Consider the following 16,917-nt stretch of genomic DNA (forward strand, 5'->3'; position numbering starts at 1 on the left):
GCTTGGACATCGCTTGATCAAAATTTGTGAGGTCGAAATAAACTCCGGTACAACAAAATTAGATGTATGTCATGATTAGCTAATCAAAAAGTTGTGAGGAAATATTTCATTGACTTATGAAAGTATTTTTTGTAACCTCATTTTTCTTAGCGATATAAACGGATGAAAGGTTTGAAAATCTTTTGTAAACTACTGTTGGCACCTAATTTTTGATCTATTTTTTTTAAAATTTACTTAAAAATCACCAAAGTAGGATTAGAAACCTTGGCCATGCTTAGGAACCTATTACTAAACAAAAAATAATATTTTTAGATTTTTCTTGAATTTTTCCTTAATTTCTTTTGGCTAAAATGAGAAAAAAATCAAGAGAAATACCAAATAAAGTATAAAAATGTCCCAAAAATAGCCATTAGTCTTCTTTTAATTCCAATTTCAGCTCTACTGTTTCAATTTTATAAAATCTCAATTGGGGATATGTTTTTCCCAAAATTGGGTAATTTCGTATTCTAATTGTGCCAAAAACCCAATTAAGTCATTTTAGTCATTTTAGGGCTATGGTGTCTTCACAACAATTGATTCTGGGACCTTGAATTTCATATTGGTCTGTCTAATTTCACAATTTGGCAAAGGAATTGAAAAATCCCAAAATTAATTGAAAATTAGGGATTTTAAGACCCAAATTGGGGATTTCTTTCAATTTGAAATTTTTGATCAAAGCCCATACCTTCTCTAGGAGTAATTGATCATGGGAAATTCAATTTTGGCCTTGGAACAGCATAATTGGATCATTTGGACCTTTAATTGAATAAAACCCCAATTAAACTGAATGCAAAATTATAATTTTTAGGTTTAATGAGGATGAAAATTCAAATTGATTTCATATTTTGAGGCAAAATGTGTCAAGGATTCGAAATTTTGGATTAAAATTGAAAATTTGGGACAAAATGGGGTCCAATTTGTAAAAATAGACCAACTCGGGTTTGCTGGGTTGGTCGGATCCGACCTGACTCGACCCGGATTGGCCTTCTTCCTCATCCAGCTAGGAACACATGGTAAATGAAGAGGAAAAAAAATCAGTTCATCCCTGCCCCTTCACCGACCTAAAACTACCCATTCTGGCATGTGAAAAATGAAATGGACAGATGGAGAATGTCTATCCTTATCCATTCTAACCAATCGGCGAGTCGGTTAGAAATGAGAATTGCCTTGGGGAGGAGAAGAAAAGAGGCGGGAAAACCAGTTATCACACACAGAACCTGCTCGACCGAATGCCAGAGAGAGAGAGAGAGAGAGAATAGAGAAAACTAGAGAGAGAAAGCAAGAGGGATAGGGTTAGAGGTCCCCAACCGAGTGTCCGGCGCCGCCTTAACCGGAGGAGTGCCGGCAAATCGGTCATTGGCCGTGACCTCCCCTTCCCCGTACAAGCAAACCAGCTTACTGGGAAGTCCTGAAAACGAGACCCGATCAACCAATCGACGACTTTCCCATCGAAGTGGAGAGTACCAACTCGAAGAAGAAGTGTCAATGGACCATCCCATAGCCACTGTCCAATTCGAAAACTGAGTTTTGCTCCCCAACTACGAAGGTCAATATGCTTCACAGTCATACATTAATTGTTTGATAAAATGCCAAAATTGACTTCCCGAGCTTATTCGTGTATGGTTTTTGGATTTGCTCATTTCAATGATGCTTATTGGTTTCCCCTTTATGTTCCTAATCCATTTTTGGTTCGATTTATGCATTTTGGATCGACGGTTTGGCATTTGCATTGAGTTGGACCATAAAAACTCCATCGCCGGAGCAATCAACCCTTACCGGAGTGTATTTCCATGGCCATTGGCCATACCAAGTCAGTCTATCTTGTCCATTTAAGCGTAAATGCATGTTATGATTCGCTAGAAATTGTTAGGATGTTTTGTTTGTTAATCTTAATGCTAAATATGTTAGATTAGCTTAGTTTTTAAGGAATGATTTCCATGTTAAGTAGTGAAGTTTGAGCTTGTGAATCAATAGCTTAGGGAGATTCAATGGCAATATAACAGGTATGGATGAGTAGAGGATCATTTGGAGAATGTTTAGGACCGATTAGGGTAGTTGGCATATGGTCAGAAAGTCATCGAAGCGGCTGCTAAAGTGGCGGTGAGGATAAGATAGTATAGGTTCCAATGCCCACCACTTGTTTAAGGAAATGCCACAAAGAAGAAGAGGGGAAACGGCGCCTTTTTGGCACTGTTCCCGCCGGAGAGCTGATCGATGCCGGCTAAACCGGCCCGACTTGATCTGACTAGCCTGAACCGGCTCGGTCCGGTTTGACCTGGAATAAAACATAATAATAAAATAATAGAAAATTCTAAAAAAAATTAGAAAATTTAGAAAATTCTAAAAAAAATTAGAAAATTCGGAAAATTTGTAAAAAAAAATTAGAAAATCCAGAAAATTCATAAAATTAGGGGAATTTTAGAAAAATTCTGAAATTCATAAAAATCATAAAAATTTCAGAAAATCCATAAAAATTCAAAAAAATTCGAAAATTCTCAGAAAATCTAGAAAAATCATAAAAATTTGAAAGAAATTTGAAAATTTCGAAAAAATGCATAAAAATTTTCAGAAAATAAAAAGAAACTGATTTTGGGAGGATAAAAAATTTCAACAAGCTTTTTTCAAAATAAAAAATTTCAAAAATTCATATAATAGCTTAGAATACCTGTGGCCACCCACTTTGAATGAAATTTAATTGTTTTTAGGTACCCAAGTGGTATTTTTGAAGACTCTTGAGTTTAGGGATTAAAAGGGGTTTAACCTCCAAAACAGGTCTTCACCCCTAAAAAACCTTAAAATTCTAAAAAACTACACAATCCTTTGAATGAACAAGCCTTTAGGGCTCCACTAGGGTTTGGATGTTTTGATTGATTTTCATTTTTAGAGACCATTTTAGGATTGCTTTGTTTGATTGAAATTGATCATACATTTTCTTATTAATTGGTTGATTTCTCCCTATTAGAACAGTTATAATTAGTGGATAGGCCTTACGAACTCGTGTAACACATTTAGACACTCCGAATCGTTTTAGGTACCGAAAGGGCATTAGGGATCTCGATATCGAGATCATTAGCGTAACAAAGTCCCCTTACCCATGTAATCTTTAGTTCATAGAAATCGTAGTAGTTCTCCCATACCTCGATTAGGTTTCTAGTCGATCAATAAAGACTAGTGGCGATTCCAAAGCAAAATTTAGGCTAAATAGAAAATTAAATAACAAATACCCGCTGTCTTGTGAGGTATGGTCAAGGAGACCCTCGTTCGTTTATTAAATCACATTATCATTAGAAATGAACGAAAATAACTCCTAACGTGATCGGGTGGGCCAAAGCGCGGCGCGACAACTGCTGATTTTTCACGAGACAAAACGAAAGTAAATGGACTTCAAAGGTGCGTTTGGTAACTATTTTGTTCTCGGAAATAATTTTTGCTTATAAATGATTTTTTTTATTCTGTTCCTGGAAATAATTTCTAAGCATTTGAAGACGTTTGGTAATGATCCAAAATTTTCATTCCTGAAATAGAAAAAGAACAAATGTGTGTTTGGCAAAAGAACAAAATTTATTTTTTTTAATAATATTTTTAAATATTTTAATATTTCTTTCTTTTTTCTTTTCTTTTTTTCTTCTTCTCTTTCTTGGCCATGGCCCGCTACCGACCACATGCTAGGGTCGGCGAGGCCATCGCAGCCCTCACCGGCCACAGGCGAGGGCAAGGGTCGCCCTCGCAGCCTAGGCGAGGGACGCCCCCACTAGATTCGGATCCGGCAAGGGCTGGACCCTGCGGCCCTCGCCCAGGCCACGAGGGTCTAGGCCTCATCCTGGCCAGTCGCCGGCCAGGAAAGAAGAAGAACAGGAAAGAAGAAAAAAAAATCTCTTCTATTTGTAATTCTTGTTCCCATAATGAAGAATCAACTTTTTTTTCATTATTGATTCTGTTCCAAAATTGATTCTGAGAACAAATTTGTATTTGGGAACAAAAAATTTACCAAACGAATTTCTGTTCTTTTTTTGTTCCTAGGAATAAAAGAATAAAATTAATCATTATTTGGCAAGTTACTAAACACACCCCAAGTCATCTTCAAACAAAAGACTTGCTCTATTACAAATGATTCATTTATTGGTTGTTTGAAGTGATTTTGGAACTGTGACAGTGTTGCATGACACTTGTCTTTTCTGCATTGGTCGGTCTAATCGATTCCGACTATCATAGTGGTGGTCAACTCTATCATGGTCCTTGCCTCGTACTAAGCCATGCCGGCCCCTCTCCTCTCCACCACGGGTTGTGCTTGGCTCGGTACCGAAATGAGTAAGGCTAGCCCAGAAGCCAAATTTACCTCTGACAATCTAGAGAGATATCAATCGACCACCACGGCTGCCGCGAAGTGGGAAAAAATCATCCATTCCCTAGTATTCATATAAGTAGTTCGAGATTTTATTGGACTCATATAGACGTCTCTCTCTCTCTCTCTCTCTCTCTCTCTCTCTCTCTCTCTCTCTCTCTCTCTCTCTCTCTCTCTCTCTCTCTCTCTCTCTCTCTCTCTCTCGTTATTTTGGCTCAAAAGAAAAGGAAAAAAGAGATTTGTCGATTTGGGAAAATGATGTGACAATTCAGATCGTTATGTTGCGCCTATATGCGCCGATGCGACAATCGACGCTAGATAAATGCACATGACATGGCGAAACATTTAATAAAAGGACTGCATCGAGCGGGTTTCTGGGGACCATATTGAAATTGAAGAAAAGTTCAAGGATCGCCCTTGCCATTACCTCAACAAAGAGTATAAACTATGTACCATAATGTGAGAACTATCTATAGCTATCTATATAAAAATGTTGTAGCAAAAATGATTATGCAGAAAACGAGGCCGATACATCCCTGCACAGAATGGTCGTGTAGACAATTATCGTCACAATTTTCTCCGTCGTATTGTAGATGGATAGAAAACATCGAAACTCTTGAAAACATTCATGCATCTTATCTTGTCCTAGTATGTCGCAATTTGGTGCATTTTGCCATAACTTAAAGGATAAAATCTCATGTTGGCTATGCAAGTGACAAGGACATGATAAGTCGTACCATAGTTCATTTTGCAACAGCGCTTTTCATTGAGTTATACCAATCTCTCCCTCTACCATACGCTTTGATTCGAAACATCCGGTGTTGTTGAAGTTAGGGGAGTTTTGAAATATTCATTTGTCATTGGGATAGTAACACAAATGGTCTTTGAACTTTGGTTAAGTGTGTGATGTGGTCCATGAACTGTGGCCCAATGCGCATTATCGTCCCTAGATTTTTAATTTTTTCAATATGATCCCTCATTTATTGATAAATGTTCAATAGGATCAATAGACTATATGAAAATATTTAAAAATTCAGGGATCACGTTGAAACAATTAAAAGTTTAAGGATGACATTGCAAGTTAAGTTAAAGTTCAGGGATCATTTATGTCATTTTTCTTTTGTCATTCATTGTCGCAACATGCCGTACTTGATGTACACTTGCTTTACACAGGACCCTTCGTGGGTCTAATACCATTAGTCTATCTTCGTGGTGTCATCATTCCTTTTGCAGGAATAGGCCATACCAGAAAACAAAGTCGATTTACATCAAATGCTCTCCAATTACATATCATCATTCATCACCGCCGGAATCGACCCCTGGGAAATGGTCCGAGCTGCATCACGCCGAGAAACAGCCGCCTTTGTCATTGTGGATGCCACTCAGGCCTTCACCGCTAAAGTCGTTGATGGTGAAGTCGTTGGAGTGGCTTGTGATTCCACTAATACTCTCATGGTAGGTGATGGTTATGCTGGGGACATTAAGGTCTGTAATTACGTCCAAACATATTTTGCTTCAATTACTAAATCTTTAAATGTTTGTTTCTTGTTTGCGTTTCACACGAAACAAGTCCAGCCTGTTATATGTGACATCTTTGATTTACCAACTTGATCCTGACATATATGCAAGTGCTTCTTGTTGCAAATCTTAGTTTTCCCTTTTCAAAACGGACTTTACTGCTCATTGGATTTTGTTTAGGGTTTGTTGGTTTACACTTAAACAAGAGAGAGATGCAACACTGTCATTTCCTCTGAAACTCTAAAATGATTTTCTACGTTAGAATCTTGATCAGAACAAAAAGCCTTACTACTTGTCCATGGAGCTGTTAATTCTTTGGCAAATTGTCTAGTTTAAGTTTCCTTGTCATAGCTTATGTAAAACGTGCAAGCTATGTTTTAATTTGATGCATATGATTTGGCTTCTCTACCTTTCTCCTGATCCTTTAGTAAGTGAAGATCTACCTGCGTGCATGTAGGAAGTGAATATCTTCTGACATGCATGCACACATGACTGGACAGCAAGGTTATATTTGCTATAGTCTCTGAATATAATTGTCTGTTAATAAAATATAACGATGGTGGTTATGTTGAGTTTTTATGTCGCTGGTCTAGCAACTCCAGCTAATATATGCTTTCTTTTCACATGCCTTCCATGCTAATTAAAACGAATCATAACTAGGTTTCATGCTCGAGTCTTCATTGATGCCTATTATATATTCGTGGAGTGTGCTTGTTTCATGCAAACTCCAGTGGAAAAAAGTTTAAATTAGGAAACTTCTTCATTAAATTGAAAATAATTTCAAGACATGTATTGAAGTTGGTATATACAACTTATTTTTTGGATAGCATTTCAAGATGGTAGTTGGCCACCCTATTTGGAGATTGGTGGCAGCAACTGGAGATGGTGGTCGTGGTCGTGGTCGTGGTCATGTGGCTAATTACCGTGGGTATAATGGAGCAGAAACTCATGCTAGCTAGGGAAAATGATTTCTTGATGCAGCGACAACCCTAACAAGAAAAATAGTTGCCGAAAGTGAATGAGCAAACAGAAAGAACTTAAAAACCGTTGGAAAGACTTTCTTCTGGAATTCAAGGCTAAGGGAAAGAAGGAATAACATTTTAAATGATGGATTGTATTCAACTACAATATGAAAAACCCATTATACATGAGAGTCCTGCCTGGAAAAGTGGAGCCGATAGTACTAGGATTTCAAAACTCACGTAAAAATACAAGAGGACTGTAAAAGTAAACTTGCTGAATCTGATAAATTGTAACTTGTTTTTATCCTGTGCTCTTGCATCACTTCTAAAAACATGTTTCAATTGGAATTGAAGTATGTTGTTTAGTCGATTGAGAAAACCTTTTCATTGATCAACCTTTGTCAATGGTAAAAAACGGGGGAAATCTTATTTTCAGGTTTCTTGATGCTCTTACCCTCTTTTTTGTCCATAGTTAGAAAGGTGTTATAGTTATAGTTATACTTTAAAAAAATGCTTCAAATATTCCTTTAATACTTAAAAAGGATGCTTATGGCCCACCCCAATAGTGGATAAGGCTTAGTTGTTGTTGACGTGCTAGAGATCTTTCTGAGATTAGCTTCGATAAGATGTAAGTCTGATTCCTGGAGTTATTTGTGGTGCAGGTCTGGGATATCATGGGACGTGAATTGAAATCTAGTTGGGGAATTGGTTCTTCTTTGGTAAAAATTTCTTACCATCGTCTGAATGGTGATTAATTGTCTGAGCACTGCCCCATCCCCTCCCCTCCCCGCTCTTCTTTCACTGTGGGTGCAATGTCTTTTTCGTGTATGCTCACATACTCACACTATATACATGCATGTGTTTTTATGTATACACTAGCATAAGTTTAAACTATATTTATAGTGAAAAGAAAGAACTTCTGTTATTCTTGTAACTGTAATTGTCTACTTTATCTTGATAAATCTTGCAGGTCTTTTGGCTACGGTCGCAGATGATTTTGTTATTCATCTTTTTGATGTTGTCGACCTAAGAATGGTCCGAAAGTTTGAAGGTCATACAGATTGAATTACAGATTTGTGCTTTAGCGCGGATGGGAAATGGCTTGTCTTCCAGTATGGATGGCAGTCTAAGGATTTGGGATATTATTTTAGCTAGACAAGTAGATGCAGTATATGTCGATGTCTCCATCACGGTGTTATCTCTGTCACCAAATATGGATATTTTAGCCATAACACATGTTGATCAAAATGGGGTCTATCTCTGGTAAGTTGTTAGTGCATCTCTAATTTTTCAATTAGTCATATAATCGCATTCATTGTTTGGAGTCACATTGGTTCAAGTATCTATTTGGGATTGGTCAAGACACACATAAGGAATAATGAAGCCTTAAGAACATGGTTTCTAGAGATTAATTATATTAAGGTGATTTTGTATTCTTTTGTATGTAGACAAACTGATGAGAGACGAACTTTGATTGACCAGGGTTAACCAATCAATGTTTTCTGGTGGTTCTGACATCAATTTGTATGCAAGTGGCAAAGAAGTTGTGACTGTTAAACTGCCATCAGTATCATCAGTGGAAGGTTCTCAAGTTGAAGAATCTAATGAGCCTACCATTAGGCATTCAGAGTCTAAAGATGTCCCTTCCTTCCATCCTTTGCTTGAGCAAATTCCGGATCTAGTTACCCTCTCGCTATTGCCGAAGAGCCAGTGGCAGAGCTTGATTAATCTAGACATTATAAAGGTCTCCTCTCTCATGTCCTTTTTTTTTATCAGTCACAACCTTCTCTGTGAAAGATTTGTTTCATTTACCTCTCCACTGCTTTTTTTTGTCTCTGTAAGATTGTCCTATAATCATATTGGGGACCTGTTGGTGACTATCTTCACTCATCTTTTCTTATTTTATAGGTTCGCAATAAGCCCATTGAGCCACCCAAGAAACCTGAGAAAGCTCCTTTCGTTTTGCCCTCTATTCCATCTCTTTCAGGAGAAATACTATTTAAGCCAAGTGAGACGTCTGATAAGGGAGACATGAAAGCTGATGAAGACAAATCTAAGATAACACCTGAAGTGCCGTCATCGCAGTTTCTGCAACTGCTTCAGTCTTGTTCAGAGGCCAAAAACTGTGAGTGACAGTTCTCGTGGAAATCTCAGCATTTACACCCGTGCTGAAAGTATCATCTGAGACAATCATGCTAATTCTACATTTCTGGATTTGACATTTTTCAGTTTCGCCTTTTACCGCCTACATCAAAGGGTTATCTCCCTCAACTTTGGATTTGGAACTTCGGATGCTTCAGCTAATAGATGGCTATGACGATAGCGCTGATGATGATGATCTACAAGATGTTGACAAGAGACGAGTTGCTTTCAATCGAATTACTTATGGATTACTTTATACATGAAATATCATGCCGGAGTAATTTTGAATTTGTACAAGCTCTAGTCAGGTTGTTTTTGAAGTTATTGATCTTTTCAACATGTCATGTTTGAAGTATAGATCTCCGTTACAGGAATGTGGTGAATGAATCACTGATTATGATGGCAATATTAGGAAGGACTGCCAATACCTTTTGGCTTATTCCGGTGCCTATTATTAATGAGAAGATACAGATTTGACTATCAGTCGATAGTATACTATTGATTTTTAGAAAAAAAAACATAATTGCTTCACTAAAGTTGGTAATGTGACTTTTGACATCTCTTATTCTGTTCTGCCAGATACATGGGGAGACAATAAGGCGCCAGTCAGTGTTGCAGAATAAGGCAAAGGTCCTTTTGCATGCTTGCTTTTCTCAGCAACTCACAGTTTTAGGTACTAAACATATCACCTGTTTATTCCCTCTTCTTGTTTTGATATTAGGCCATTTTTTATACAGGAAACTTGATAATGTATTCTTTTTACATAGTTATGATTTTTAATCTGGAGTTATATTTATGTACGTTATAGCAAGGGGAAGATGATACAGATGGAAAAAGTAGTTGGATCTACACTGAGGCGTGAGTCCGGAAATTTAATATGTTGGATGGGTTCCTATTGGAGCTATAAATTCGCTCCTTCTGTAACTGAGCAATCATTCTGTGACACTTCTTTCAGAGATTTTTAAAAGGAAGCCTTTTCTTACGCCTTCTTTATTGTGTTTGTGTTATGCTAGTTGATCATATGCATATGTCAAACGGTCAGGAGTCATGCGATTTGGTCTAAGACGCATGGGTTTTAAATCGGACTAGACTAGCCAGTTCAACTGGTTCGAACTAGGAACTGGCTGGTGATCTGGTTCAATTATTCACCTTATTAGCATTCGTGATAACGTGCGAATCACACTGAATTTCACACTGAGGACCAGACTGGTTAGAAAATCAAGTGCGTACTGATCTGACCCTCTAACAGCGATGGTTAGGTTGTGTTACCATCTGGGATGGAATTGCGTTGTTCCTCACTTGCTTGGCCCATTTGATAGTGGAGCAAAATAAACAACAATGCTGCAGCCAGGCGACTCAACCATTGGAGCTCCAGGATCAAATTCACGCGAGCCTGCGTGTATATAGTATCGTTTTTGCTTGCATTATTTGTGCGTTATTACATCTCTATTCGCCAATAGTCAATACCGCCATTGGAGGGGCTTGTCGTTGCCGCTGCCTGGTTTTGAATAAATCTAGCTAGGCTTGATTTTGGGGTCGTCCGTGTCTGTCACGTCCTCCTGCTGCTTGCCACTAGCCACCATCTAAGCCCAAGCCATCCTCATCGTCTAATTTACTAATAGAAAATGCTAATATATTTTATTTTATTATTTTTCTTGAGACACGTAGCGATAATGTGGCGTTGAACAAGCATCGCGTCAAAAAAAATTTAAAAAAATATAAATTAAATTAGAAAGAAGCTATAAAAAAAAGACCCACGACCAGTAGCTGGAGCGGTGGCAAGCCCTCATTTGTGGCCGCCACCACAGCCACCGGGAAGGGCCGGCGGGGGTTGCCTGGGCCTTCTCGAAGCCCAGCGACCCTCACCGGCCCCAGGTGAGGGCTTCAGATCTGGGGCGTGGGTCGCGCCCTCCCCTAGATCGGGGGTCGGTGAAGGTCACTAAGTTTCGGGAAGGCCTAGGCAACCTCCACTGGCCCTTCCTGGCGGCTGTGGCAATGGCCACCGACGAGGACTTGGCCATCGCCACAACTGCTGGTTGTGGGTCTTTTTTTTTTTATAGCTTTTTTCTAATTTAATTTATATTTTTTAATTTTTTCTGACGTGACGCTTGTTGGATGCCGCATCATCTGTCTCAAGAAAATTAATAAAATAAGACATGTCAGCACCTCGTTAGCATTTTCGGTTAATAAATTAGACTGTGTTAACTTTAGAACTCGATTGAACTAATGAACAAGTTTTAGGGTTCGATTGCACTTTTTGCAAATTTTATGACTCAATTACTTTTTCGTAATAAGTTTTAGTACTTCTAGTGCACATATCCCTTACTTTTATGTTTCATATGGTGGACAAGACCGGCAAAAGGACTCTGGCTGTTGTACCAAAGGCTGATAAAGCTCCGGAGGGCTTGCTCGAGAAGGTGACCGCCGATGACGTCAATATAGGGCTTGGTTATGGGTGTGTGAGGAACAGGATTGGTGACGAGTCTTACGAAGAAGCGAGGCTCGAAGAGGCGAGGCTGTTTGAGATGCACCCTCAGCTGTGCAAAATTGACGAGTCCATCGTTGGTGTGCTTGTCTTGGCACAAAAGCTGATGCAGATTCAAGCCACCATTATGGCCAAGTGTTTGCCAGATATCGTCAAGAGGATCAATGACAAGCTGAACGCGAGCGTCGCCAAGCTCAATAGGATGCCCAAGAATCTGTCCTCAGTCGCAGAGGCCGTGACGGTCTTCATGCAGATCATGGGGTCGGCAAAGGAGTCGCTGAGGAAAGTCCTGCTGAGAGGCGAGTTCGACGACCCAGACGAGAAGAACATGCACTGCACGGCCAGGCCGGTGGAGATGTTGAACCAATACTACGATGAGCTCCAAAACTGCCCTGAGAGCGACCCTCGGACTAACTTCTTGTCAGAGGAACTGGAGTTCTTGGAAGAGGCCAAAGGGATCGGACTCCCAAACTTCCTCGCTCGCACCGCCTTTCTCACCCCTTTGCAGCGGAAGTTGAAGGCAGTATCGAGCCAGCCACCGAGTTTTGGGGTTCGTGCTTGGGACTACATTGGGGGGGAGGAGGCGGGGGTTGTAATTCGGGAGTTGATGCGACACTCGGAGAATTATCCTCAGCTGCAGTATTGGACAAGAAGCTCACTGACTACACTTGCAACCCTGAGTACCAGTTGGAGTGGAACAAGCTGATGACCCAGCAGAACCAGTTCATACCGGTGATCAACACCAAGTATCTGTCCACCAACATGGTCCTCGAGGGGATCGGGCAGGTCGACGTGCGCCATCTGAGGAATCACCAGCAGCTGGTTCAGGAGACGTTCGATCTGAAGATGAGGATGACCGCGTACTGGAAGATCGTGCTGAGGAGGTTCGTGGACTCGATGGCACTGCACCTGCCGTTCAGCGTGCACAACTCGGTGAGCAAGGATATGGAGAAGGAGATTGTGGGCGAGCTGATCGGGCCCAATGGCAGCGACAGCATCGAGAGGATGCTGGAGGAAGAGCCGTTGGCGGCGGCCAAGCGCGAGAAGCTGAGCAGGAGCATCAAGCTGTTGAGGGAGTCCGCGGAAGTGGTGGCCAATATCATGGACCGGATTGCTACTGATGGTGACTACAGGGATTAGTTAGTCTGTTCTTCTACTGGCCCTTAATTAAGCTTTTCCTATGATGATGTGTTTCTCTTATGAGCGTGTTAATGTTGCTGTTCTAGTAATCAGCTTTTAATTGATGGTCGGACATCACTTGATCAAAATTTGTAAGGTCGAATTTGTTGTGTTATGACTAAAATAAACTCTAGTGCAACAAAATTAGACGTATGTTACGATTAGCTGATCGGAAAGTCGTGAGGAAATATTTCATTGACTTATTAAAACATTTTTTGTAACCTCATTTTTCTTAGCGATATAAAGGATTAAAGGTCGGAAAATCTTTTGTAAACTGCTGATTTTTCACGAGACAAAACGCACGTAAATGGACTTCGAGTCATCATCAAACAAAAGACTAGCACTATTGCAAATGATTTGTTTATTGAATGTTTGAAGTGATCACAACACCTGCCTTTTCCGCGTTGGTCGATCTAATCGACCCCTACTATCATAGTGGTGGTCAGCTCTATCATGGTCCTCACCTCATACTAAGCCACGCCGGCCCCTCTCCTCTCCTCCACGGATCGTGCTTGGCCCGGTACTGAAATGAGTAAGGCCAGCCCGGAAGCCAAATTTATCTGGACAATATAGAGAGATCTTGATCGACCACCACATGGCGGCGGCGGGAGAGGCATGGCCGCCGCGAAGTGGAACAAAAATCATCCATTCCCTAGTATTCGTACAAGTAGTTCAAGATTTTATTGGACTCATAGAGACGTCTCTCTCTCTCTCTCTCTCTCTCTCTCTCTCTCTCTCTCTCTCTCTCTCTCTCTCTCTCTCTCTCTCTCTCTCTCTCTTTATTTGGCTCAAAAGAAAATGAAAAAAGAGATTTGCCGATTTGGGAAAACGACTTGACAATTCAAATCGTTATGTTGCGCCGATATACGCCGGTGCGCAGTCGGCACTAGAGAAATGCATATGACATGGCAAAACACTTGATAAAAGGATTGCATCGAGCGAGTTTTTGGGGACCATATTGAAATTGAAGAAAAGTTCAAGGATTGCCCTCAACATTAGCTAAACAAAAAGTAAATGCGAGAACTATCTATAGGTATCTATATAAAAATGTTGTAGCAAAAACGATTGTGCAGAAAACGAGGCCGATACATCCCTGGACAGAATTGTTATCTTCACAATTGTCTACATCGTATTGTAGATGGATAGAAAACATTGGAACACTCGAAAACATTCATGCATCCTATCCTGTCCTTGTACGTCGCAATTGGGTGCATTTTGCCATAACTTAAAAGATAAAATCTCATGTTGGCTATGCAATTAACAAGGACATGATAAGCCGTACCGTAGTTCATTTTGCGATAGCGCTTTTCATTTAGTTATGCCAATCTCTCCCTCTAACGTACGCTTTGATTTGAAATGTCCGGTGTCATCGAAGATAGGGGAGTTTCAAAATATTCATTTGTCATTGGGATAGTAACACAAATGATCACTGAACTTTGGTTCAATGTGCAATATGAATTTTGAACTATGGCACAATGTGCAATGTCATCTCTAGATTTTTGATTTGTTCGATATAGTCACTCATCTATTGATAAATGTTCAATAGAGTCTATAGACTATATGAAAATGTTTAAAAATTCATGAACCAATTTAAGAATTTAAAAATTTAGGGATGACATTGCATACTAAGTCAAAGTTCATGAATTATTTGTGTTATTTTTCTTTTGTCATTCATTGTCGCGACACACCGCACTTGACGTACACTCGCTCTACACGGAAGGACTCCTTCGTGGGTCTACTACCGTCAGTCTATCTTTGTGGTGTCATCGTTCCTTTTGCAGGAATAGGCCATACCAGAAAATAAAGTCGATTTACATCAAACGCTCTCAAATTTTTATTTTTATTTTTGGTCGAAAAACGCTCTCCAATTACATATCATCATTCATCACCACCGGAATCGAGCCCTAGGAAACAGTCCGAGCCGCATCACGCTGAGAATAGCCGTCGCCTTTGTCGTTGTGGAAGCCACTCAGGCTGCCTCCACCGCAAAAAGGCCCTAAAGTCGATGTTCCCACTCTGGTATTTTGAGTTGGAATAGGTTTATTATCTGTGTTGAAAGAGATTTCACGGTTGCACTATCTTCTCATCGGGCTTATGCAATTATTCAGTTGAATGCGATAGGATTAGCAATATATAGATAATTGGGACAAGTGTCTTGAAAGTTCTAAAACTTGTCACGAAAGTACAATTGTGTGCTAAAACTTTCAAAAAATGCAATTTTGTCCTAAAACTTGTCACAAAAGTGCAACCGAGTCCCAAAACTTTCAAAAAATACAATTAAGTCGTAAAATTTGTTAAATTGGTCCACTCAAGTCTTTCGTTGATTGCACTTTTTGAAAGTTTTCGATTGCACTCTCGTGACAAGTTTAAGAACTTAACTGCACTTTTTGAAAGTTTTAGCACTTAATTACATTTTCATGACAAGTTTTAGGATTTTCAGTATACTTATCTCTAGATATTTTTTGTCGGTGAAGAACTTCTATCTCAGATTCTATGCATGTTCTTGAATGGTCCTATGTAGACAACATGAAGACATATTGTTGGCTAATGCTGGCTAAGAGTTTATATCTCTGTGTGAAGCAGATTAGTAATAGTAGATTATGATGTTTGGCTTATCAAAAAAAAAAGGAAAAGAAAAAAGAATATGATGTTTGAACTACTCATTAAAAGATTGGGATGGGGTGGTGAGATAATGGGATCTAAGTACACATGCCTAAAATTGCTAATTAAAGATATTGCCAGAAAACATGTTGTATTTTTCTTTTATGACATGCAAGAACATTTTGTCCATTTAAGGGTTTGTTTGTTTCGTGGAAAAAAGAATGATTAGGAAAATATTTTCTGAAAAATATATGATTGATTACATCTCTTAAAAAAATTACTCGATAAAAAATGTTTTCACCATCGACAACAATTTATACCTGAACGGTTTCATGAAAGATAAAAGTATATTTCATTCATTCATTTTTATAAGTGATACAATCAATCGTTTTTTTGGAAAATATTTTTCATGTCATAAATTTTCCGCGAAGAAAGAAGGATTCCATGACAATGTTCATATCTGGCCTTTTTCTTGTCCTTTTCGTTTGTCATGCACCTGTAATTAATTTGTAAAGTTTTTTACCATTTGTTTCCGGTATAAAAGAGTCATGAAAGTAACATATAAGCTGAAAAACGAAGCAACACTAGATGGAAATTGCGAAAGCACTCATTGTTTGCTTTGTTTCATACCCAGCAATTAATGCTCGGTATCAACAATTGATGGAAAAGTTGAAATTATCCATCATGAAATTATTCATTATCTCTCGACACCCGCTAAAAAAAAGAGTATACTGAAAATTCTAAAACTTATTGAAAAAGTGTAATCGAGTATTAAGAATTTTCAGATTGTGCAATCTAGTCCTAAAGTTTATTAATTTGGTGTGTTTAAGTTTCTCAATTAACTCCATCCGATTTGGTTAATGAAAAATGCCAACCTAGCTTTTTTATTATAATTTTCTCTCTCCCACGTAGCTGTTAACGTTAATTCAATTTGTAAAAATAATGCCAAAACGACGTCGTTTCGCCTCAAATCTTAATTTTTTCCCCTCAAACCATAATCAAGTGAGATTCAAAGTGAAAAACAAATGCTAAAAAAGCACAGCTTCACCTGCGAGGGTCAGCAACTTCCATAGCATCACTTGGGAAGAAGAAAAGGTCGGTTGAATGCATCTTCGCCTAGTTTTCCTTCAGTCACATCCACATTTTGGTAATTCATCAATCCCATGCTCGTCAATCTCACTCTCAAAACCCTGTTCTAAATTAGGATTCATGGGCTTCCCCTACACAAATCAAATAACTTCACCTTAGTCCGATCAATGTCAAATTCATCGGCTCTTTTTGCGACCAAGCTCGTGGTCCCCAATTTACTCAGTCATAAAAAATTTTGATAAGGTTTTCGCCTTCTCATAGCTTCGTTATAAATTACTTGTGTGATTAAAAGGCGGGTAAGAAATGCTACTCATACTCCTGAAAAGAGAAAGGAAATGCATCTATGAGTTTGGCAAAGTGAAGATCGGAAGTGCCTCTAGTGCAAAAAAAAAAAAAAGGAGAGTAAAATTTTTTGGATTAATGGAAACTTGTGAGCTCACAAACGAAAGATCGAAGTATGCTGATTACCGCCAAGAGATCCCACATGATATCACCAACCATCAAGTCTCCATCATGAATTCATGAAAACCAGAAAACTATTGATCAACACCACATGCACG

The 16,917-nt window shown here is 39.1% G+C and overlaps 1 protein-coding gene and 1 pseudogene across 1 annotated transcript; both read left to right on the forward strand.

The window, feature by feature from the left end:
• The first annotated feature begins 1,659 nt into the window (after window positions 1–1,659).
• On the forward strand, window positions 1,660–9,327 carry LOC115666472 (U3 small nucleolar RNA-associated protein 21 homolog). Its single transcript, XM_056304070.1, has 7 exons — window positions 1,660–1,849; window positions 5,615–5,836; window positions 7,524–7,580; window positions 7,934–8,124; window positions 8,344–8,605; window positions 8,770–8,986; window positions 9,091–9,327. The coding sequence occupies exons 2-7, from the start codon at window positions 5,654–5,656 to the stop codon at window positions 9,264–9,266; spliced, it is 1,086 nt and encodes a 361-aa protein (XP_056160045.1). The 5' UTR covers window positions 1,660–1,849; window positions 5,615–5,653; the 3' UTR covers window positions 9,267–9,327.
• A 2,015-nt stretch (window positions 9,328–11,342) lies between these two features.
• Window positions 11,343–12,728, forward strand: LOC115663929 (dynamin-related protein 4C-like; annotated as a pseudogene).
• The last annotated feature ends 4,189 nt before the right edge of the window (window positions 12,729–16,917 follow it).

This window comes from Syzygium oleosum, unplaced genomic scaffold (genome assembly GCF_021117445.2).
Source record: "Syzygium oleosum isolate NSW1041296 unplaced genomic scaffold, Sole_v2.1 Sole_v2.30, whole genome shotgun sequence".
Taxonomy (NCBI): Eukaryota; Viridiplantae; Streptophyta; class Magnoliopsida; order Myrtales; family Myrtaceae; genus Syzygium; species Syzygium oleosum.